Below are 24942 nucleotides of genomic sequence, written 5' to 3'. Positions count from 1 at the left end.
AAAGAGAGTGCTTGTGTAGGGGCGTGCATGCACGAGTCGGGGGGAGGAGCAGAGGGAGAGAGAGAAACTCCAACAGACTCCCCTCTGAGCGCAGAGCACCATGCAGACCAGAGATTAAAACCTAAGCTGAATTCAAGAGTTTGTCGTTCAACTGACTGAGCTGCCCAGGCGCCCCCCAGGATGATTTTTTTTTTTTAATGTAAAGTCAAATCCTGTTATTCCCCTGTTAGCCCCAAAGTGATTCACTTTGCACTTGGAATAATATCCAGACTCCCTACCTGACCTCCCAGTCATGCTTCATCTGCCTTCCGCCTCCCTGACTAGGCTCATCACATGTCACTTTCTTGGTATGTTCTAGCTTTCTTAATATTCCATAATACTCCTTCAACACACCAAGCTCATTCTTGCCTCAGGACCTCTGCATTGAGATTCTTCATAACCCTTTGCCTGTCATGTTTGGACTTCCTCTGACTCTTCATGTTTGGTTTCTCATTATTCAGGTCTCACTGCAAATGTCACTCCCCTCCTAGAGGCCTTCTCTGACTGCCTTGTCTAGAGTGTCCTCTCACCCTCACCCCAGGAGTTACCTATCTCACCTCCATGTTTTCTTTCCTTCACAGCACATATCGCTAATTATTTGTTTACTTTCTCTCTCTCTCTCTCATGAATTTATTTTTTCTCTCTCTTAGGAGGACAAGAACTTTGAAGTTCTTGATCACTGATACTGTCCCAGACCTAGAATGGTACTTGACAAATATTTATGGAATGAATGGACAGATATGGTAGGAAACTTTTTAGAAAATCCTTTTCCCAAATGTTAAATAATTTAGGATCTTACTTTCCAACAAAATTGGATATATTCAGGAGTAGAAAAAAGTTCACGTGACTTTTTAAGATATGAGACTTCAATCTTTCAAAGGCCCCTTAGGGATGACCTCTAAGGGTCCTTTTGGGGTCCATGTTTCCATTCACTAGGAAAATGTTCATTGAAAAGATGAGGGAATGCTAATCTAGGACATCCGTCTCAGGTGTGGCCAACCCCTCTAGCATGGTCTAGACTTACTTGGAAAAGGAGGAAGTGCCCTGTGTAGTATGGTCTGAGGTATATAATTAAGGGCTATAGGACTCCTTCCATCCAAAATTTTCCCCATATTTGACCAATGCAATGCCTAAAATCCTTTGGAACTGATTCCTCTGGGTACTAAAGTTCTTTTAATCTTCTAGAATCCTCTATTAAAATGTAATACCACGAGCCATTGTTAGCTCTTTCTGAGTAGAAGTATCATCATAAAATTTGTAAGCTTCTAAAGACATTGGTTAACAGGGTTTGCTTCCCAGATGCTTCAAAAGGTACAGGCAGGGCGCCTGTGTGGCTCAGTCGTTAAGCGTCTGCCTTCGGCTCAGGTCATGATCCCAGGGTCCTGGGATCGAGCCCCACATCGGGCTCCCTGCTCGGCGGGAAGCCTTCTTCTCTCCCTCTCCCACTCCCCCTGCTTGTGCCCCCTCTCTCGTTGTGTCTCTGTCGAAAAAATAAATAAAATCTTAAAAAAAAAAAAGGTACAGGCAGCTGGGGGCAAGTCTTTATAGCACTGCTACCCAAGAGAGGGGCCTGGACAGACCTTGAGAGGCAAAATGCCCTTAGAGCCTTAAGGAGAAACCCACTGCATTTCTAATTTTGCCCAAAGCTGCCCTCCATTGACCTAAAGATTCTTTCTGGGCCATAACCACAAAGGACAGGACTTCTGGTGCATGTAAGCGGTCAGCAGGACCTCTGAAGTCCCTGAGCTGGAAGGCCGTGAATGAGCAGGTTTTCCAGAGGAGTCAGTTCCACCGTAATTAAGGGGCTGACTGGGGACATATGGTAACCGTGACAGGCTCTCAGGGGGTCACTTGACAGTGGGAAGGATTCCCCCCTTGAATTTCACGTCACAGCATGGTGACTGAGTCCTGATGGGTCAGCACTCTCTTCACACACAGCCACCGCTGAAAGAAGCACCACCAGCGCTGATTAGAAACGTTCATTATTACGTTTCCTAACCTCAAGTGAGGCACTCAGCAGCCTCATCTCCAAGGACATTCATGCCTGACCTCTCTTGTGACACATAATTATTTTTAGCAGCTTGACTTTTTTTTTATATTGGTGAATTCTGTTTTAATATTAATGTCCCCGCTTTCAACGTCTCCTTTCCTTGGTGCAATTTCCACACATTTCCTGGCTTGGAATAAGCCTGTATTTGCTGCAATTGAGCTGATTTGCCAGGGCTGAGAGATTGGTGTTGTTGCCCTATGCCAAACAAGGTCTTTATTGCATTTTAGAAAACACACACTTTTCTTCTGTAGGGAATTTCTTGCTAAAATCGCATGGATGGCTTGCTGCTTCGTCACCGGCTCAGCTGGATCTGCGAAGGCACCCCTGTGACTTTTCCCCTCGGCTTCATATTAGTGTCAGCTGAGAATTATTTTTTATCCCATTCACTTTGTGTGGAAAGAGATGATTCAACCTTACCATGAGACACTTTTAAGAAACTTAATCGTAAATAAAAATTGCTCTTTTACTGCATGAGGGTTCCTCACATATCCAAATCCTGATCGTGAGAGCTTTGCAGCATCTCTTTGCTTTTACTAATGCCACCTGCCAATGCTTTCCCACCAGTGCTACTGTATATTCTTCATCACATGTGAACCCTGCAAGCTGGGCACAGGGAGAGGATCTTGATATTTGACTCTGGGTTTTGTTCTGTTTTGTTTTCTGGTGCTAACATGTTAATAGTTATAATAAAGATCTGAAGTTTGTAGTAATCATCAATGTGGTATTTTAAAAGAGCAATCAAGTGAGTCGTAGATCCATGAATAATTTTGCCTATAAATTCATTGAGACATAGGTCACTTCTCTGATAAGTTCAGAAGAAAACTCAGCAAATGAGTGACTGAAGTCAGAACAAGAAAACTGGTTTCCTGAGTAAAACTGATGTTTCAAACAACGGCTCTGGTGCCATGGAGACCGAGACAGAAAAATTCCTATGGTTTACCAAACCAGGGACCTTGAAAATAACAAAGAAAAGAAATTCCTGGAAATGACCCCTCACCAAAGATTGACCCTAAGATTGGTACAGTTCGAAAGACCACTTAATTGATAACCTACAGCTTTCTGCTTATATGCCCAAGAACCCAGCTGGAGCAAATCGATGACTAATAGTGGGCAGGGACCAGGTGTATGCTCATTTTTATCTAGGTTCTGTACCTTGAATGGCAGCTCGATTCCATAGGAGAAGTGCCATTGGATACATCTTCTCTTTTTCAAGAATTTTAGCCTTTTCTAAAAAAAGGAGACATTTCATTAGGAAGGCTTAAAATACCCATGTAGTAAAGTCATTTATGCATATGTATGATTGGGGAATTGCAGAGAATTTTAACTTATCTTACTAGATTCCAAAATGAATGCTGAATTGCTTTGAGCTACTTCATACCCCATTTCCGCAAGTAGTGCATACTGAACAAGAGAAGAATCTATATCACCATCTTTATAGGCAAAGTATGCTGTCAGGAATTTCTCAGCCCAGTGGCCTAGTTCACAGACACCTTTATAAAGCTGTACATGGAAAAAGAAATCAAGCAGACTAGTTAGCCGATATACTTCATCCCAGGCAAATGATAAATGAAGTCAATCTTCAGCTTCTGCTGGCTGGTCAGGCAAGGATTTGGGGTCTAAAATATGGCTTCTGAAAATTATTTAGGGGGAAGAGATAATACCTTTCATAGGCACAAAGATTACAAGTGTATATTTTTTGGTCTTGAGCTGAAACTTCCTGAGGCTTATTTTAAATTTATGTAATAAACTCTCCTCACTTAGAGGCTATTTCGCAGGACAAGAATGTATCGACTTCTATTTTTTAAAAAAAGGATTTTCTGGGTACTGCTGCTCTGCCAGGGTGAGTTGTAAGGCCACAGCTGATGTGGGAAGGAGAGAATGAAGGGAAGACAGTGCCTGAGGGTGTAGGTGACATAACCGCGAGGGAGGTGTGCAGAGCTCTGTGGGGACAAGCGTCAACTTAGCTGAATAGCCCTTATGTAACCAAAAGAGGTTAGCCATACATAATTCATCAGGAAGTTGGCAAAGGAGCAAATCTAAAGATAGATTATTAGCTGGCAGCTTTTGAAATGAGTTTCAGAGGGGCCAGATTGCAACATGGAGGTATTTATATTGGTGCAGTGGAAGTGTTTAATAAATCAATGAAGGGCATTAAGGTCCTAAAAGCTTTCCTTTGAAAAGTACATCACTGGCTCGGGCTGAAAGGATCACTTTCTTAGTTGTCATCCAAATCATCAAGAACCTAAGGGCCTTGCTTTCTGGGAAGAAGTGGGCTACATTTTCTGGGCTCAACCAAGCCTTTCATTTCCCAAGTCACAACTCCCAATCCCACTGAGAAGTGCCAAAATGCCCTGGCCATTTGACCGAAGGCTGAGACCGAGCCCCTTAACTGAATTCTGAGGTGAGCTCTGAACCTGATGAAAAGCCAAAAGCAAGAGAGGAGGGATCATTTCTCTTCTTCCCTTTCCCAGCCCAAGTTACGTTTACGTCACAGCTTTTCCGCCCTGGCAAGTGTCCGTGTTCACACTCTCAACTGGGAGAGGTAATACCTATAAAATCAAAGGCACCAACAACTTAAGGACAGTATCACCTCCTCTCTGTGATAAATGAAGAACGCTTTAGAAACATCCCATTATTTACCTCCACAGCAGTTCTGCACGATCTTAACACTCCCCTTCCTGTCGCGTACATCTTGGCCAGGTAATAAATGGCGAGGGGTTGCCCACTCTGAGATGCCAAGTAAAAGTATTTGAAGGCAAGTTTATAATCCTTCCATACTCCAGAGCCAGCTGAAAATTAAAATTATTTTGAGCCACCCCTTATTCGTTTTATTTTTTATGTTATAATCTATGGGTATAGTGGTCACAGTGATGCTTACTGTTTTACACTTGATCTTAGCCAAAAGTAGGATGAGAAAAACCAACCAAAAGTCAAGCTGCTATAGATCCACTATTTGGAGGGGAAAGAAGTTAAGTTTGATTATAAGGAAAAATATGGAAATTTATGTTCTTGACCCATTCAGAAACCTGAAGAAGAAAGACTCTTCAGTCTCATGAAAATATCTCCTTAATATGGCACACCTAAGGTTAATAAAAAGGAGACCAAGAGGTGGTCTCTGAGGACCAGGGACAACATCAGGACGTGGCTCACCATTCTTGTCCTTCCATACCAGAAGACCAGTAGAGCTCCTCCCAGCCGTAATTCCAGAGTTTGGAGCGGGCGAACTCCAGCTGCCGGAGGCCCAGCTCAGACTCAACTCATGCTTGTAGTAGCAAGGAGAGGCATTTAGGGCTAGGGTGGAAAATCAGCTCACTCTCAGCAGCTTGTCCTGGCTCTCTCATTACCCCTTTGTGAGTTGGGCACCTCTAGGCACTTCATTTGTAAAAGGAGAGGCTTTCACTAGATGGTCCTTAACCTGTCTTCCAGTTCTCAACATTTCAAAAGCTTTAGAAGCAGTGCCACTAAGAGCAAAGTCTCTGGAGGCAAATCACTTGGGTTTGAATCCCAGTTCCACTAACTGTGTGATCTTGGGCAAGCTGTTGGACCTTGATGTGCCTCAGTTTGCTCATCTATAAACTGTAGGATACCCCTACACGTGTTGAGAGGACTAAATGAGTAAATACACATAAAGACTTAATAAACATTACTATTACTCTGATTCTAGAGGCTTGAGGAATCTGATAGATCCTGGGCCTGCCGATGATGCAATCTGCTGCTGCCCTAGCTCCACGTCTGAAAGGAAGGACTTCGGATACTCAGGTGTGTTCAGATCTCTTGGTACTCATCTTGGGCACTCCCTCTCTCAATCCCCACAGAGCATTACAAACTTTCACGGCTTTCTGAGACCTCCTACCCCAATCACTCTACCTTTGCTCTCAGAAGACAACTTGGTACCTCCTGGCTCCTTGAGGAAATTCTTACATTGTCTTTTCTCACTTGCCTCTCTCTTCCTCCCTCCACATTTACATCTGCACCATCCTTTCCTCCAACTCTCCAGTCTTTGAGAGTGAGAAATCCCTCCTCTTTATCAAGACTAAGGAGGGCTCCACTTAGCTGAGTGCAATCAGATCCTAATACCACCCAACTTTTTCTAGAACTTCTTCACCAATTATCTCATCACTCCCAAGACACATTAACCATCTCCATTGGCTGGCTCTGTTTTTGACAAAGATTATACCCAGGTCTCTCATAATCTTAAAAAGAACTCCCTCTTGGTTCTTGGTCCCCCTCATGCCACTGTTCCATCTCTCTTCTTCATTTAAAGGCACACAACTTCCAAGAATATTTTTACTCATCTACTTTCTCACCTTCTATTCATACCTCAATCCATCCTATGTGGCTTCTACCCCAACCAGTCCAGTGACCACACAAACATTCTCTATATTGACAAGTCTCATGGATTCTCTGCCCTTTCTAATTTGTTTGTTTTTGTTTTTGTTTTGAAGAAGCAGGCTTCTCATTGCATTTCCCAGGGGTGATCATTCATTTATTCTTTCTTGAAGTTATATCCTGTGGCTTCCTTAAGATTACTTTTCCCTCTTATGCCTCTGACCATGCCTTTTAAGTCTTTTTGTGACTACTCTTTCTCTGCCCATCTTTTCAGTACAACACTGAGGACTACCAGATTTCTGACCATGGCCCACTGTTCCTCTCATGCTCTCCCTCTTTTATTTTTGAGTGTCTCAGCTACTTTTAACTAACTCCTGTATGTTGATGCCTCCCAAATCTTTCTCTTCAAGTCTGACTTTTCTTGTGAGTTTCATAACTGCTTTTGGGTATGCCCATTGGATAATCACAAGGCACCTTAAACTCAACCTTTTCAAAAGTGAGCTTCCTGACTGTACCTCCTTGCTTCCTCCCTCAACTGGTGTCCTCTTCTTAAGTCTTCAAATTCCTCCTTCAATTGCTGCCTCAATATTCTATCTAAACCAATCACTCCAACAATTTGATCTTTGTTAAAAAAGGAGTAGACTTAATAATGCATTTGTCATTCTTGGTATAGCAGCCATATTTGTAACACTTACAGTAGTACATGAAGCCTAATTGAAACTGTGCATTGGGCCATCCTTTCTCTGCAGCTTTCTGAAAGTATTTAAGTGCTTCAGCATAATTCTGCAAGATAATTACACTCTATTACTCAAAGGTGTATTTATAACTCCATGGTAACAATTGCCTTCCACTTAAAAAAAAAGAGTATAGATAGTGCTTTATGTGATTTAGGCTAATTAAAATAGTATCAGAAGTATCATATACTTTATTTCATTATTATATTGGATTCCTTTTGGAAATAATTATCTCATATTCACTGTAAATTATGTCTTTTCCTACACTGACAGTAGGTTTTGTTAAATATTGGGGGAAGATCACTCAAAAGGCAGAGGTTACACTAAGAAGATAAATTTCTCTATCAGAAAAAATCCTCAGAGGTTGTATGATTAATAAGGTTACTTAGAATCTATAACTCTAAGATATAATTAGGGTTGTTATTCTTGTCACAGATCTGTTCTATGTCTCTTTGGCAAATATTCCACTAGATTGTTATATTTTCTATTGTCAAATATGATAGTTTGGCAAACCAGATATTAAAGACTAATTCATTTTAATTAGTCAACGATCATGAATTTTACCCTATAAATTGCTAGAAATGTGTTGAAAAGATAAAGAAATTTTTTAACTTACCACAGGAACTCCTTTCCCATAAAAGTAAAGAAGACCAAGCCCATGAAGACCAATTGCATTGCCCTGGAACAGTTTTAAAAATCCAAGTAAAGTCCCAGAAGAATTCATGATGAGGAAAATTATGACAAAATCATTCTAAATATTTAAAATGTACCCGATAGGGGATTAAATCAAGGCAAGTTAATCAGGCAGTTGGTAAATTACTCTGTCTCTCTCTAGTTTCTCCTTTCCTACCTTCATAACCCCCTTTGACTAGAAAAGAGGGAAATGAAGTCAAATCTTTTCTCCATTCTTTCACTCAGCATTTATTTAGTGCTTGCTTTGTGTGTAGCTCCATAATAGGTGTTAGACTGAGGTAGGAGGTGAAAGTTAAAAGATGAATGAACGATGATCCCTGCCTCAGAGAGTTCACTGGCTGGTGGGCTCTGATCAACTAGGTAGTGCCTCTTAAAATAGCCAAGTCAAATGGGTAAGTCCTATAGTAGAATCAGATTCAGGAATGTTGTGGACACCTAGTTGTATATTGTTGTGGACATCAACAGCCTAGATAAGCCTAGGGACTGAGGGGATTGAGTTGTCAAAGGTGGTTGACATTTGAGCTTGGTCTTGAAGGTTGTGTAGGAGCTTTCCAGAAGGAAGTCTATCCAGACACTTGTTACCTGCTTTGGTCAAAGGAGGTTGATGTAAATGGCCAATTAACATTTTAGAGATTCTGTGAATTTCAATCTAGCCATTATGGATGGTAAAGCACTGTTGGTATATGTTTCTTTATTCAAATATGTTTCTTTATTCAAATTTGACTGCTTATAACATCATCGATGTCTTCTTTTCCACTTGATGCTAAATTAATTACCATTTCTTTTTCTAATTAGTATTCTAAACAGTCTAGGGAAGGGAGTTTTTAGCACGTTTTAGCATTCAATGCATGTTCAAATATATTGATATTTAGCATATCAATCCAGGATGAAGAGTGAACCTTAAAAGTGACTTCCCCAACCAGGAAACTCACTTTTCTTTTTGTCTCCCATCATGTATTTCACTCTTTCATGACTGAGTGAGGAGGCACATTTGGCCCACCTGTCATTTAGCCGATCTGTAAGTTTGTTTTACAGGTTTATAGTATTTCCTCAGGAACTCAAGTTTTGATTGAAAGCTCTCCAGATTTCTTTTTACCTCCTAAATGCAGTTATTGTGGATGCAGCCAGAGTACCTCTCAGTGATACAAGAATAGCACATAACTAGAGAAGGCATAGTTGAAAAACAATTTCAAAACTCCAAAGTTTGAGCTTACGCATACCAAAGGGCCAGCTATTATAACAATTCTTAAGGATGGTCCAGCTGTATTTAAAACAGGTGGAATACAGCTGCTCTCTTCTTCCCGCTTGTTTCCATGACTACATCTACCTGTGGTCCTAGGACTCTTGGGATGGTCTGGTAGTAAGGCCTGCTGTGATGGATGTGGTAAAGTCTGATGAGTCTGTCTTCCAACTATCCTCATTTTAGGTCTTGAGAAAAATGGAAGGGAAGGGAAATAAGAAGAGGGAAGGAGGAAGGGAGAAAATAGGGTACAGGTTCTAACTTTTGACTCACCAACTGCTTAAAGACCAGGGGACTCATTTATAATTTTCAGGTCAGGAGTAGCCAATTCAGATATACCTCCAGGAGCCATTCAGGTACCATAAGAAGTACATTAATCCAGGCGATAGAGTGACAGAGATTGAGACAAAAGAGAGGGTTCCTGCCCCGTCTCAAGGCAGCAGCAACCCCTCTGCTCTCTGCTCCAGACCACTGTTGTCACATAGAATGGCAGCCTCAGCTGGTCAGCTCTTCCCATTTTCCAAGAAAAGCTGGATGTCCAGACTTTTATATGACATTTCCTAATCTTTGTTACTTCAGTATAGTTGACACACAGTGTTAACATTAGTTTCAGGTGTATAGGTCTATACGTTATGCTATGCTCACTGCAAGCGTAGCTACTATCTGTCACCATGTGAGATTTCCTACTCTTTGAAACACTTTCTGGGCCAAACAGAACATACGTATAGGCAATCCCCCCATATATAACTTCCACTTCAGGGCTCAGAGCTCTTGCTTAGGTTAACTGACATGAACTTAGAGAGCAGATGGTCATTATTTGTCAAACATTTAATGAGCCTCTACTAGGTAGTAAGACCACCATCCTCCTCTAGTTGAGGAGACATGGTCTTCAGACAGTATGAGAGAAGGCACAAGGTAGAAGCAGTAAAGTTCCAGCAGTACAGAGAGTGAATGTAGGGCAAGTGCAGAAGAGGGGAAAATTGTATGAACCAAGGTGGGTAGAGATGGCTTTGTGGAAGGAGAGAGGATTGAGCTCTCCTCTGGGGGTTGGGTAGGATTCAGAATGGGGGATTTTGGGAAGGGAAGCAAAATGACAAAAGTGTGAAGATGAGGATGGGCCTGATGTGTTCAGAGGTGTGAAAGAGAAAAGCAGAAGGGCACTCCTGGGTGGCTCAATTGGTTAGGTGTCTGCCTTTGGCTCAGGTCATGATCCCAGAGTCCTGGGATTGAGTTCCACATTAGGCTCCTTGCTCAGCAGGGAGCCTGCTTCTCCTTCTGCCTCTTCCTGCTGCTCCCTCTGCTTGTGCTCTCTCTCTCTCTCTCTGACAAATAAATAAATAAAATCATAAAAAAAAGAGAGAAAAGCAGAAGAATATGGTCCAATATGGACCAAACAGGATAACTGCTCATGTTTCTGAGTAAATAAGATAAAAGAAATCACAAAGACTGTAGCTTTGCATTCTGGTACTGATGTGACTTAAAAACAAATTTAAAAACCTATGTATGGTTATAGACATTGGGGAGGGTACGTGCTATGGTGAGCGCTGTGAATTGTGTAAGACTGTTGAATCACAGACCTGTACCTCTGAAACAAATAATACATTATATGTTAAAAAAAAAAGAAGAAGATAGTAGGAAGGGAAAAATGAAGGGGGGGAAATCGGAGGGGGAGATGAGCCATGAGAGACTATGGACTCTGAGAAACAGGCTGAGGGTTCTAGAGGGGAGGGGCATCGGGGGATGGGTTAGCCTGGTGATGGGTATTAAGGAGGGCACGTATTGAATGGAGCACCGGGTGTTATGCACAAACAATGAATCATGGAACACTACATCAAAACTAATGATGTAATGTATGGTGATTAACATAACATAATAAAACTTAAAAAAACATGTGTGTGTGTACTTTTTTTTTTTTAAGTAGTGAAAGAAAAGTGTGGATATGCAGAGTGGAAGACAGAAACCCTTTACTTTGGTAGTGACCCCAAGTGAGAAATCTAATAAACCATCCAGGTGATGATAAAGGAATATATATGGTCATGTCCACCTGATGCCATTCAGAATAATTAACCTAAATATAATTTCAGATTTTCTCTGTAAAGAAAGGTAGCTCAGTTTTAGAACACAAGTAGCTCAGATCCCTGCTGGTTACACAGCCCTGAATAGCTTGGGAGCTGGGTTAATTTACACATCCAGCCTCCTGGCATTATTCCTTTGGGATGACAAATCAGTGTTATTTGCCAGATTACAAGAGATCTTCCTGTTACATTACCCCACCTTCTTTTCAGTTGGCTTTCCCTTGTCATCCTAATCTAATGGTACTCCAGATAACCAGCCTGCTGAGCAAAAATTTCTTATAAATTACGAGGGAGAGGAGCTGAGTACCAGCCTTCTCAGTAATTTACACCACAATAGCAGCAGCTCCGAGGTGCTAGTCATTTATAAATAGGCTCCTAAAGCAGTGTGTGGGCTTTTAAAAACTGAGAGCAGTTGAAGATATTCCCCAATTTGAGCACATCTTTACTCCCAGTGTTGCAGTATGGGGTTGTAAGACAACACAATGCTTCCTACTGTGCAGGGTTAGAAAGTTTATCAGGGCCATTCCCCAACATTAGGCTGATAAGTGTGGCAATGAGGATGTTCTTAATGCACCGAAGGGATTCAGAGTAGTCTACTAAGTTTTATCAGACAGATGCCAGCTCACTGAGCCCAGGAATCAAGACAAAAATTTTCATGGCAGGAGCCATATTATTCCATTTTTATATTCCCTCACAGGTCCAATCAGTTCTGGCTTGGATATGCTTTGAGGTTCACGCCACCTCACAAGATAATAGCTGACACACTGTGTCTACTGTAAGCCAGGAATTATTGCTTTAAGGACTTTGCAATACCAGGCCCATAAATATTAACCTATTAAATCCTGGCAACAACATTATGAGGCAAACTTACATTCCCATTTGACAGATGGGGAAATCGAGGCACAGGGAGGTTATGTAACTTGCCCATGGCCACAGAGGCAGTGTGCTGCAGGGCTGGCATTTAAACCACGGATTCTGCCTCCAGAGCCATGCTCTAAACCATCTTGTCCCGGTCCCCTGTCTGATGGTCTTCTGCTTGGGCCAGGGGAGTTTCTGGCCTTTGGGGGCGATCGAACTGGAAAACACTGGGCACTTCTTATTTGTCTTTGTCCTGAACTTACTGCAGATGTTGTTTGAGTTTTCCCTTCCTCTGTCCTTGTCCCTTTTATTTCCCGTTTCCTGAGCTAGATGGCCTCACCTACTGCACGGGGAGGGGAAGCTGAGATTTGTCTGGCCCCCTGCTAGCGCAGCATATGTCGCTGCCATTTTTCATTTACTAAGAAGACAAGTGATGTCTCCCCCTATCCCAGCGCCCTATTTCATTGCCAGTGATATTCTTCTTCTCCAGGACACAGAACTCCCAGGCTCATTAGCTGGGCATGGGGCTTTGGAATCAACTTTTTGGCATCAGTCTGCATGTAATAAAAGCCAAATGTTTTTCTGGGCTTATAGGAATGGGCTGAAGACATACCTTACTGGCTGCCATGGAAAAGTATTTGAAGGCAGTAGCATTATTTTGTGGCGCTGCCACATTCCCCTCTAAATACATCTAAAAAAAACAAACAAAGAGGACGTAAAAAACTAAGGAATTTGTGGGTGATTAAAATATGTTTTAGAGCTACATAGAAATGATGGTTGCACAATATTGTGAATGTAGTAAATGCCACTGAATGATACACTTTAAGATGGTGAATTTTATGTTATTTGAATTTCATCTCAATTTTCATAAAAGGAAAAACTAAGGAAATAATCTATTACATACATTCTGGGGTGACCTTGCTGGAGGGCAAAGAAATGGACGCTGTTTGTGTTTTCTCACATTTTTTTCTTTTTCTTTATTATTTTATAACACCCAGTGCTCCACACAGAATGTGTCCTCCTTAATACCCAACACCAGCTAACCCATTCCCCCACCCCCTCACCTCTAGAACCCTTAGTTTGTTTTTCAGAGTCCATCAGCTCTCATGGTTTGTCTCCCCCTCTGAATTCCCCCCCTTCATCCTTCCCCTCCTGCTATCTTCTTCTTTTTTTTTTTTTAACATATATTGCATTATTTGTTTCAGAGATACAGATCTGTGAATCTGTGATTCAACAGTCTTGCACAATTCACAGCGCTCACCATAGCACATACCCTCCCCAATGTCTATCACCCAGCCACCCCATCCCTCCCACCCCACCCCCACTCCAGCAACCCTCAGTTTGTTTCCTGAGATTAAGAATTCCTCATATCAGTGAGGTCATATGATACATGTCTTTCTCTGATTGACTTATTTCACTCAGCAAACCCCCTCCAGTTCCATCCACTGCAAATGGCAAAATCTCATTCCTTTTGATGGCTGCATAATAAGCCATTATACATATATACCACATCTTCTTTATCCATTCATCTGTCAATGGATATTTGGCTCTTTCACAGTTTGGCTATTGTGGACATTGCTGCCATAAGCATCGGGGTGCACGTACCCCTTCGGATACCTACATTTATATCTTTAGGGTAAATACCCAGTAGTGCAGTTGCTGGATCATATGGTAGCTCTATTTTCAACTGTTTGAGGAACCTCCATACTGTTTTCCAGAGGGGCTGCACCAGCTTGCATTCCCACCAACAGTGAAGGAGGGTCACCCTTTCTCCACATCCCTGCCAACATCTGTCTTTTCCTGACTTGTTAATTTTAGCCATTCTGACTGGTGTGTGGTGGTATCTCATTGAGGTTTTGATTTGGATTTCCCTGATGCCGAGTGATGTTGAGCACTTTTTCATGTGTCTGTTGGCCATTTGGATGTCTTCTTTGGAAAAATGTCTGTTCATATCTTCTGCCCATTTCTTGATTGGATCATTTCTTCTTGGGGTGTTGAGTTTGATAAGTTCTTTATAGATTTTGGAGACTAGCCTGTTATCTGATATGTCATTTGCAACTATCTTCTCCCATTCTGTCGGTTGTCTTTTGGTTTTGTTGACTATTTTTTTGCTGTGCAAAAGCTTTTTATCTTGATGAGATCCCAATAGTTCATTATTGCCTTTGCTTCCCTTGCCTTTGGCGATGTTCCAAGGAAGAAGTTGCTGTGGCTGAGGTCAAAGAGGTTGCTGCCTGTGTTCTCCTTTAGGATTTTGATGGACTCCTGTCTCACGTTTAGGTCTTTCACCCATTTGGAGTCTATTTTTGTGTGTAGTATAAGGAAATGGTCCAGTTTCATTCTTCTGCATGTGGCTGTGCAATTTGCCCAACACCGTTTGTTGAAGAGATTGTCTTTTTTCCATTGGACTTTCTTTCCTGCTTTGTCAAAGATGTGTTGACCATAGACTTGAGGGTCCATTTCTGGGATCTTTATTCTGTTCCATTGATCTATGTCACTGTTTTTGTGCCAGTACCATACTGTCTTGATGATGACAGCTTTGTAATAGAGCTTGAAGTCCGGAATTGTGATGCCTCCAGCTTTGCTTTTCTTTTTCAACATTCCTCTGGCTATTCGGGGTCTTTTCTGGTTCCATGCAAATTTTAGAATTATTTCTTCCATTTCTTTGAAAAAGGTGGATGGTATTTTGATGGGGATTACATTGAATGTGTAGAGTGCTCTAGGTAGCATTGATATCTTCACAATATTTGTTCTTCCAATCCATGAGCATGGAACCTTTTTCCACTTCTTTGTGTCTTCTTCAATTTCTTTCCTGAGTATTTTATAGTTTTCTGAGTACAGATCCTTTTCCTCTTTGGTTAGATTTATTCCTAGGGATCTTATAGTTTTGGGTGCAATTGTAAATGGGATCGACTCCTTGATTTGTCTCTCTTCTGTCTTGTTATTGGTGTATAGGAATGCCACTGATTTCTGTGCACTAATTTTATATCCTGCCACTTTACTGAATTCCTGTATGAGTTCTAGTCATTTTGGGGTGGACCCTTTTGGGTTTTCTACATAAAGTATCATATCATCTGCAAAAAGTGAGAGTTTGACTTCTTTGCTGATTTGGATACCTTTGATTTCTTTTTGTTGTCTGATTGCTGTGGCGAGGACTTCTAATATTATGTTGAATAACAGTGGTGATAGTGGACATCCCAGCCACATTCCTGACCTCGGGGGGAAAGCTCCCAGTTTTCTACAAACCTAGAATAAGTTTGTAGCTAATATCATTAGCTGTAGGTTTTTCATACATGGCTTTTATGATATTGAGGTATGTACCCTCTATCCCTATACTCTAAGAGTTTTGAACAAGAAAGGATGCTGTACTTTGTCAAATGCTTTTTCTGCATCTATTGAGAGGATCATATGATTCTTGTTCTTTCTTTTGTTAATGTATTGTATCACGTTGATTGATATGTGGATGTTGAACCAACCTTACAGCCCAGGGATAAATCCCACTTGGTCGTGGTGAATAATCCTTTTCATGTACTGTTGGATCCTATTGGCTAGTATTTTGGTGAGAATTTTTGCATCCATGTTCATCAAGGATATTGGTCTGTAATTCTCCTTTTTAATGGGGTCTTTGTTTGGTTTGGGGATCAAGGTAATGGTGCCCTCATAAACGAGTTTGGAAGTTTTTCTTCCATTTCTATTTTTTGGAACAGTTTCAGGAGAATAGGTATTCATTCTTCTTTAAATGTTTGGTAGAATTCCCCTGGGAAGCCATCTGGCCCTGGGCTCTTGTTTTTTGGGAGATTTTTGATGACTGCTTCAATTTCCTTAGTGGTTATAGGTCTGTTCAGGTTTTCTGTTTCTTCCTGGTTCAGTTTTGGTAGTTGATACATCTCTAGGAATGCAGCCATTTCTTCTAGGTTATCTAATGTGCTGGCATAGAGTTGCTCATACTATGTTCTTATAATTGTTTGTATTTCTTTGGTGTTGGTTGTGATCTCTCCTCTTTCGTTCATGATTTTGTTGATTTGGGTCATTTCTCTTGTCTTTTTGATAAGTCTGGCCAGGAGTTTATCAGTCTTGTTAATTCTTTCAAAGAACCAGCTCCTAGTTTCGTTGATCTGTTCTACTGTTCTTTTGGTTTCTAGTTCATTGATTTCTGCTCTGATCTTTATTATTTCTCTTCTCCTGCTGGGTTTAGGCTTTATTTGCTGTTCTTTCTCCAGCTCCTTTAGGTGTAGGGTTAGGTTGTGTATTTGAGACCTTTCTTGTTTCTTGAGAAAGGCTTGTATTGCTATATACTTTCCTGTTAGGACCGTCTTTGCTGCATCCCAAAGATTTTGAACAGTTGTGTTTTCATTTTCATTGGTTTCCATGAATTTTTTTAATTCTTCTTTAATTTCCTGGTTGACCCATTCATTCTTTAGTAGGATGCTCTTTAGTCTCCATGTATTTGAGTTCTTTCCGACTTTCCTCTTGTGATTGAGTTCTAGTTTCAAAGCATTGTGGTTTGAACATATGCAGGGAATAATCCCAAACTTTTGGTACCGGTTGAGACCTGATTTGTGACCTAGGATGTGATCTATTCTGAAGAATGTTCCATGGGCACTAGAGAAGAATGTGTATTCCATTGCTTTGGGATTGAATATTCTGAATATGCCTGTGAAGTCCATTTGGTCCACTGTGTCACTTAAAGTCTTTATTTCCTTGTTGATCTTTTGCTTAGATGATCTGTCCATTTCAGTGAGGGGGGTGTTAAAGTCCCCCACTATTATTGTATTGTTGTCGATGTGTTTCTTTGCTTTTGTTATTAATTGCCTTATATAATTGGCTACTCCCATGTTAGGGGTATAGATATTTACAATTGTTAGATCTTGTTGGATAGACCCTTTAAGTAGGATATAGTGTCCTTCCTCATCTCTTATTACAGTCTTTGGTTTAAAATCTAATTTGTCTGATATAAGGATTGCCATCCCAGCATTCTTTTGGTGTCCATTAGCATGGTAAATGGTTTTCCACCCCCTCACTTTCAATCTGGGGGTGTCTTTGCAACTAAAATGAGTCTCTTGCAGACAGCATATTGATGGGTTTGTTATTTTTATTTCATTTATTTATATTTTTAAATGTTTTATTTATTTATTCATGAGAGTCAGAGAGAGAGAAAGAGAGAGAGAGAGGCAAAGGCAGAGGGAGAAGCAGGGTGTTTGGACCCTGGGATAATGACCTGAGCCAAAGGCAGACACTCAACCATCTGAGCCACCCAGGCGCCCGGGTCTTGTTTTTTAAATCAAACTGGTAGCCTCTGTCTTTTGATTGGGGCATTTAGCCCATTTATATTCAGGGTAACTATTGAAACATATGAATTTAGTGTCATTGTATTGCCTGTAAGGTGACTGTTACTGTATATTGTCTGTGTTCCTTCCTTGTCTATGCTGCTTTTAGGATCTCTCTTGGCTTAGAGGGCCCCTTTCAAGATTTCTTGGAGGGCTGGTTTCGTGTTTGCACGTTCCTTTAGTTTTTCTTTTTCCTGGAAGCTTTTGAGATCTCTTTCTATTTTCAATGGCAGCCTAGCTGGATATAGTATTCTTGGCTGCATATTTTTCTCATTTCGTGCTCTGAATATATCATGCCAGTCCTTTCTGGCCTGCCAGGTCTCTGTGGATAGGTCTGTTGCCAATCTAATATTTCTACCATTATAGGTTACAGATCTCTTGTCCCGAGCTGCTTTCAGGGTTTTCTCTTTGTCTCTGAGACTCATAAGTTTTACTATTAGATGTCGGGATGTTGACATATTTTTATTGATTTTGAGAGGGGTTCTCTGTGCCTCCCGGATTTTGATGCCCGTTTCCTTCCCCACATTAGGGAAGTTTTCTGTTATAATTTGTTCCAATATATTTTCTGCCCCCCCCTTTCTTTTTCTTCTGGGATCCCAATTATTCTAATGTTGTTTCATCTTATGGTCTCGCTTCTCTCTCGAATTCTGCCCTTGTGATTCAGTAGTTCTTTATCTCTTTTTTTCTCAGCTTCTTTATTTTCCATCATTTGGTCTTCTATATCGCTGATTCTCTCTTCTGCCTCATTTATCCTAGCAGTTAGTGCCCCCATTTTTAATTGCACCTCATTAATAGACCTTTTGATTTCGACTTGGTTAGATTTTAGTTCTTTTATTTCTCCAGAAAGGGTTTCTCTAATAACTTTCATGCTTTTTTCAAGCCCAGCTAGAATCTTTAAAATCATGATTCTGAACTCTAGGTCCGACATCGTACTAATGTCCGTATTCAGTAGGTCCCTGACAGATGGTACTACCTCTTGTTCTTTCTGTTGAGGTGATTTTTTCCATCTTGGCATTTTGTCCAGAGAAGAATAGATGAATGAGAGAATAAAATGCTAACAGGGTAAAAACGTCCCCAGAAAATATACTGTAAACAAATCAGAAAAGACCTAAAACCAGGGGAAAAGAAAGGGAAAGAAAGAAAAAAGAAAGATAAAAAAAAAAAATAAAGATAAAGAGAGAAACAAACAAAAACAGAACAAAACAAAACAAAAAACAGAATATGATCAAATATGATCAGGCTGGTGCATAGATCAGAGCAACACACTAGATTTTGGGTGTATTTTGGTCTGTTAGAAGAAAGTGCCTCCCGGGGGCGGAGCAAGATGGCGGAGGAGTCAGAGACCTGGATTTCGTCTGGTCTCAGGAACTCAGCTGAATTGGGATCAACCATTTTGAACACCTACGAACTCAACAGGAGATCGAAGATAAGAATAGTAACAACACTCTGAACAGAAAAGCGACAACTTTCTGGAAGGTAGGACGTGCAGAGAAGTGAATCCGAGGCGATATTCGGGAGGATAGGCAGTGGGGGAAGGGGCCTCCGTAGGCCGCTTCTGGCAAGTGATATAGCCATGGAGCACAAAATCAGAAATTTTAGAAGTCGGCTCCGCTGAGGGACGTCGCTCCAGTGGCTAAGCAGGGGGTGGAAACCTCATGGGACAGTGTGGTCACAGAAAGACCGGGGGTGCCTAAGTGCGGCAGAACTCCCAGGTATCAGAGCAGGGAAGCCGGCTGCAGAGACAGAGCCAAGGCACGGGCTCTCAGCTCGGGGTTGCCATAAACTGTGATCTGCGGCCCAGTAGGGCCACTGCTCCTCCAGCAGGGACCCAACAAGCGGCAGAGCCGGGGAGATTCCCCTTCCTCACCTGGGAGGAGCGGTGCGGAAGCGCACTGCAGGGATCTGCTGGGTTTGGAGACTCCACACGGGGTCAGGTGGCAGACACAGAAACGCTCAATCACAGGTCGGGTGAGCACAGAGTCCAGCCGGACACGAGGGAGACAGGAGTGACTGCTTTTCTCTGGGGGCACACTGAGGAGCAGGACCCCGAGTTCTCAGCTCCTCCGGGCGGAGATTGGGAAGCCACCATTTTTGCCATGGTCCTCCAAAGCTGTACTGAGAGCTTTCAGGGAACAAAAGCTCCTGAGAGCAAACTGGAGCAGCTTGCTTGGCCCGGACTCACAAGGGTGGGGCAATTCCGCCTATGGCAAAGATATCTGGGAACCACGCAACAGGCCCCTCCCCCAGAAGATCAACACGAACAGCCAGCAAGCCAAGACCAAGTTTACCAATCAAGGAGAATGGGAGAACTCCAGCTCTAGGGGAACACTGCACATAGAATTCATGGCTTTTTTACCATAATTCATTAGTTTTTCAAAGATAATTTTTTAACTGTTTTTTTTTGAATTTTTCTTTTTCCCTTTTTCAAACAACATCTTATTAAGCCCTTTTAAAAAAAAATTTTTATTTTTCATTTTTAGAGTCATATTTTTATCCCTTCATAGTAGTTACCCTTATTTTTGGCATATATATATATATAAGTTGTTCTCTCTTTAAAATTTTGAGATACAATTTCTTCTAACAGAACAAAATATACCCTAAATCACTAGTGTATGGCTTTGTTCTGGTCTCCTGCCTGATCACATTCTCTCTTTTTTGTTCTTTTTTTTCTTTTTTCTTTTTCTTTTTAAATCTTCTTCTTTCTTTTTAAAAACAACTTCTTATCTTATCAATTCCTTTTATAAAATCTTTTATAATTTTCATCTTTAAAGTCATCTGCCATCCCTTCATTGTATCAACCCTTATTTTGTACATATATAAGTCTTTCTTCCTTTAAAATTTTAGCAGGCACGTTCTTCTAACAGACCAAAATATTGCCAAAAGCTAGTGTGTGGCACTGATCTATGCACTAGCCTGATCATATTTGATCATATTCTGTTTTTTTTTTTGTTTTGTTCTGTTTTGTTTGTTTTTATCTTTTTCTTTTTCCTTTTTTTTTTTTTCTCTTCTTTCTATCCCTTTCTTGTCCCCTGGTTTCAGGTCTTTTCTGATTTGTATAGAGTATATTGGCTGGAGACGTTGTTAACCTGTTAGCATTCTCTCTCATTCATCTGTTCTCCTCTGGACAAAATGACAAGACGAAAAAAATCACCTCAGCAAAAAGAATGAGAGGTAGTGCCGTCTGCCAGGGACCTACTCAATACGGACATTAGTACGATGTCGGACCTAGAGTTCAGAATCATGACTTTAAAGATACTAGCTGGGATTGAAAAAAGTGTGGAAGTTATTAGAGAAACCCTTCCTGGAGAAATAAAAGAACTAAAATCTAACCAAGTCGAAATCAAAAAGTCTATTAATGAGGTGCAATTAAAAATGGGGGCACTAACTGCTAGGATAAATGAGGCAGAAGAGAGAATCAGTGATATAGAAGACCAAATGATGGAAAATAAAGAAGTTGAGAAAAAGAGAGATAAAGAACTACTGAATCACAAGGGCAGAATTCGAGAGAGAAGCGAGACCATAAGATGAAACAACATTAGAATAATTGGGATCCCAGAAGAAAAAGAAAGGGGGGGGGCAGAAAATATATTGGAACAAATTATAACAGAAAACTTCCCTAATGTGGGGAAGGAAACGGGCATCAAAATCCGGGAGGCACAGAGAACCCCTCTCAAAATCAATAAAAATATGTCAACATCCCGACATCTAATAGTAAAATTTATGAGTCTCAGAGACAAAGAGAAAACCCTGAAAGCAGCTCGCGACAAGAGATCTGTAACCTATAATGGTAGAAATATTAGATTGGCAACAGACCTATCCACAGAGACCTGGCAGGCCAGAAAGGACTGGCATGATATATTCAGAGCACGAAATGAGAAAAATATTCAGCCAAGAATACCATATCCAGCTAGGCTGCCATTGAAAATAGAAAGAGATCTCAAAAGCCTCCAGGAAAAACAAAAACTAAAGGAATGTGCAAACACGAAACCAGCCCTATAAGAAATATTGAAAGGGGTCCTCTAAGCAAAGACAGAGTCTAAAAGCAGCATAGATCAGAAAGGAACACGGACAATATACAGTAACAGTCACCTTACAGACAATACAATGGCACTAAATTCACACTTTTCAATAGTTACCCTGAATGTAAATGGGCTAAAAGCCCCAATCAAAAGACACAGGATATCAGATTGGATTACAAAACAAGACCCATCAGTATGCTGTCTGCAAGAGACTCATTTTAGACCCAAAGACACCCCCAGATTGAAAGTGAAGGGGGGGCAAACCATTTACCATGGTAATGGTCACCAAAAGAAAGCTGGGGTGGCAATCCTTATATCAGACAAATTAGATTTTAAAACAAAGACTGTAATAAGAGATGAAGAAGGACACTATATCCTACTTAAAGGGTCTATCCAACAAGAAGATCTAACAATTGTAAATATCTATGCCCCTAACGTGGGAGCAGCCAATTATATAAGGCAATTAATAACAAAAGCAAAGAAACACATTGACAACAATACAATAAAAGTGGGAGCCTTTAACAGCCCCCTAACTGAAATGGACAGATCATCTAAGCAAAAGATCAACAAGAAAAAAAAGACTTTAAATGAAACACTGGACCAAATGGACTTCACAGACATATTCAGAACATTCCATCCCAAAGCAACAGAATACACATTCTTCTCTAGTGCCCATGGAACGTTGTCCAGAATAGATCACATCCTAGGTCACAAATCAGGTCTCAACCGGTACCAAAAGACTGGGTTTATTCCCTGCATATTTTCAGACCACAATGCTTTGATACTAGAACTCAGTCACAAAAGGAAACTCGGAAAGAACTCAAATACATGGAAGCTAAAGAGTACCCTACTAAAGAATGAATGGGTCAACCAGGAAATTAAAGAAGAATTTAAAAAATTCATGGAAACCAATGAAAATGAAAACACAACTGTTCAAAATCTTTGGGATACAGCAAAGGCAGTCCTAAGAAGAAAGTATATAGCAATACAAGCCTTTCTCAAGAAACAAGAATGGTTTCAAATACACAACCTAACCCTACACGTAAAGGAGCTAGAGAAAAAAACAGCAAATAAAGCCTAAACCCAGCAGGAGAAGAGAAATAATAAAGATCAAAGCAGACATCAATGCACTAGAAACCAAAAGAACAGTAGAAGAGATCAACGAAACTAGGAGCTGGTTCCTTGAAAGAATTAACAAGATTGATAAACCCCTGGCCAGACTTATCAAAAAGAAAAGAGAAATGACCCAAATCAACAAAATCATGAATGAAAGAGGAGAGATCACAACCAACACCAAAGAAATACAAACAATTATAAGAACATAGTATGAGCAACTCTATGCCAGCACATTAGATAACCTAGAAGAAATGGCTGCATTCCTAGAGATGTATCAACTACCAAAATTGAAACAGGAATAGAAAACCTGAAGAAACCTATAACCCCTAAGGAAATTGAAGCAGTCATGAAAAATCTCCCAACAAAGAAAAGCCCAGGGCCAGATGGCTTCCCAGGGGAATTCTATCAGACATTTAAAGAAGAATTAATACCTATTCTCCTGAAACTGTTCCAAAAAATAGAAATGGAAGAAAAACTTCCAAACTCATTTTATGAGGCCACCATTACCTTGATCCCCAAACCAGACAAAGACCCCATTAAAAAGGAGAATTACGGACCAATACCCTTGATGAACATGGATGCAAAAATTCTCACCAAAATACTAGCCAATAGGATCCAACAGTACATGAAAAGGATTATTCATCATGACCAAGTGGGATTTATCCCTGGGCTGCAAGACTGGTTCAACATCCACAAATCAATCAACGTGATACAATACATTAACAAAAGAAAGAACAAGAATCATATGATCCTCTCAATAGATCCAGAAAAGCATTTGACAAAGTACAGCATCCTTTCTTGATCAAAACTCTTCAGAGTATACGGATAGAGGGTACCTACCTCAATATCATAAAAGCCATCTATGAAAAACCTACAGCAAATATCATTCTCAATGGGGAGAAGCTGAGAGCTTTTCCCCTAAGGTCAGGAATGCGGCAGGCATGTCCACTCTCACCGCTGTTATTCAACACAGTATTAGAAGTCCTAGCCACAGGAATCAGACATCAAAAGGAAATGGAAGGCCTCCAAATCGCAAAAGAGGAAGTCAAACTCTCACTCTTCGCAGATGATATGATACTGTATGTGGAAAACCCAAGACTCCACCCCAAAACTGCTAGAACTCATACAAGAATTCAGTCAAGTAGCAGGATATAAAATTAATGCACAGAAATCAGTGGCATTCCTATACACCAACAACAAGACAGAAGAGAGACAAATCAAGGAGTCAATCCCTTTTACAATTGCACCCCAAACCATAAGATACCTAGGAATAAATTTAACCAAAGAGGCAAAGGATCTGTACTCAGAAAACTATAAAATACTCATGAAAGAAATTGAAAAAGACACAAAGAAATGGAAAAACGCTCCATGCTCATGGATTGGAAGAACAAACATTGTGAAGATGTCCGTGCTACCTAGAGCAATCTACACATTCAATGCAATCCCCATCAAAATACCACCACCTTTTTCAAAGATGTGGAACAAATAATCCTAAAATTTGTATGGAACCAGAAGAGACCCCGAATAGCCAGAGGAATGTTGAAAAAGAAAAGCAAAGCTGGAGGCATGAGAATTCTGGACTTCAAGCTCTATTACAAAGCTGTCATCATCAAGAGAGTATGGTAGTGGCACAAAAACAGACACATAGATCAATGGAACAGAATAGAGAGCCCAGAAATGGACCCTCAAGTCTATGGTCAACTCATCTTTGTCAAAGCAGGAAAGAATGTCCAATGGAAAAAAGACAGTCTCTTCAACAAATGGTGTTGGGAAAATTGGACAGCCACATGCAGAAGAATGAAACTAGACCATTTCCTTACAGCACACACAAAAATAGACTCCAAATGGTTGAAAGTGCTAAACGTGAGACAGGAGTCCATCAAAATCCTAAAGGAGAACACAGGCAGCAACCTCTTCGACCTCAGCCACAGCAAATTTTTCCTCAGAACATCGCCAAAGGGAAGGGAAGCTAGGGCAAAAATGAACTACTGGGATTTCATCAAGTTAAAAAGCTTTTGCATAGCAAAAGAAACAGTCCAGAAGACCAAAAGACAACCGACAGAATGGGAGAAAATATTTGCAAATGACATATCAGATAAAGGGCTAGTCTCCAAAATCTATAAAGAACTTATCAAACTCAACACCCAAAGAACAAATAATCCAATCAAGAAATGGGCAGAAGACATGAACAGACATTTTTCCAAAGAAGACATCCAAATGGCCAACAGACACATGAAAAAGTGCTCAACATCGCTCGGCATCAGGGAAATCCAAATCAAAACCTCAATGAGATACCACCTCACACCCGTCAGAATGGCTAAAATTAACAAGTCAGGAAACGACAGATGTTGGCGGGGATGTGGAGAAAGGGGAACCCTCCTACACTGTTGGTGGGAATGAAAGCTGGTGTAACCCCTCTGGAAAACAGTATGGAGGTTCCTCAAACAGTTGAAAATAGAGCTACC

The 24942-nt window shown here is 40.8% G+C and overlaps 1 protein-coding gene across 1 annotated transcript in view; it reads right to left on the bottom strand.

Moving 5' to 3' along the window:
• The window catches only part of SEL1L2 (SEL1L2 adaptor subunit of SYVN1 ubiquitin ligase), a 136004-nt gene that overhangs the window by 10001 nt on the left and 101061 nt on the right, over positions 1–24942 (bottom strand). The window contains exons 12-17 of the mRNA XM_028112980.1: positions 12632–12709; positions 7769–7831; positions 7114–7201; positions 4730–4878; positions 3424–3589; positions 3242–3316 (exon numbers count right to left, since the gene is read on the bottom strand). Coding sequence (XP_027968781.1) covers positions 3242–3316; positions 3424–3589; positions 4730–4878; positions 7114–7201; positions 7769–7831; positions 12632–12709 — 619 coding nt within the window. The remainder of the gene's footprint in view (positions 1–3241; positions 3317–3423; positions 3590–4729; positions 4879–7113; positions 7202–7768; positions 7832–12631; positions 12710–24942) is intronic.

Source organism: Eumetopias jubatus, unplaced genomic scaffold (assembly GCF_037043125.1).
Source record: "Eumetopias jubatus isolate StellerSeaLion01/CBP00866 unplaced genomic scaffold, mEumJub1_p1.0 scaffold_9, whole genome shotgun sequence".
Lineage (NCBI taxonomy): Eukaryota > Metazoa > Chordata > Mammalia > Carnivora > Otariidae > Eumetopias > Eumetopias jubatus.
The sequence above is the reverse complement of the archived record's forward strand: the minus strand, read 5'-3'. Positions and strand labels throughout refer to the sequence as shown.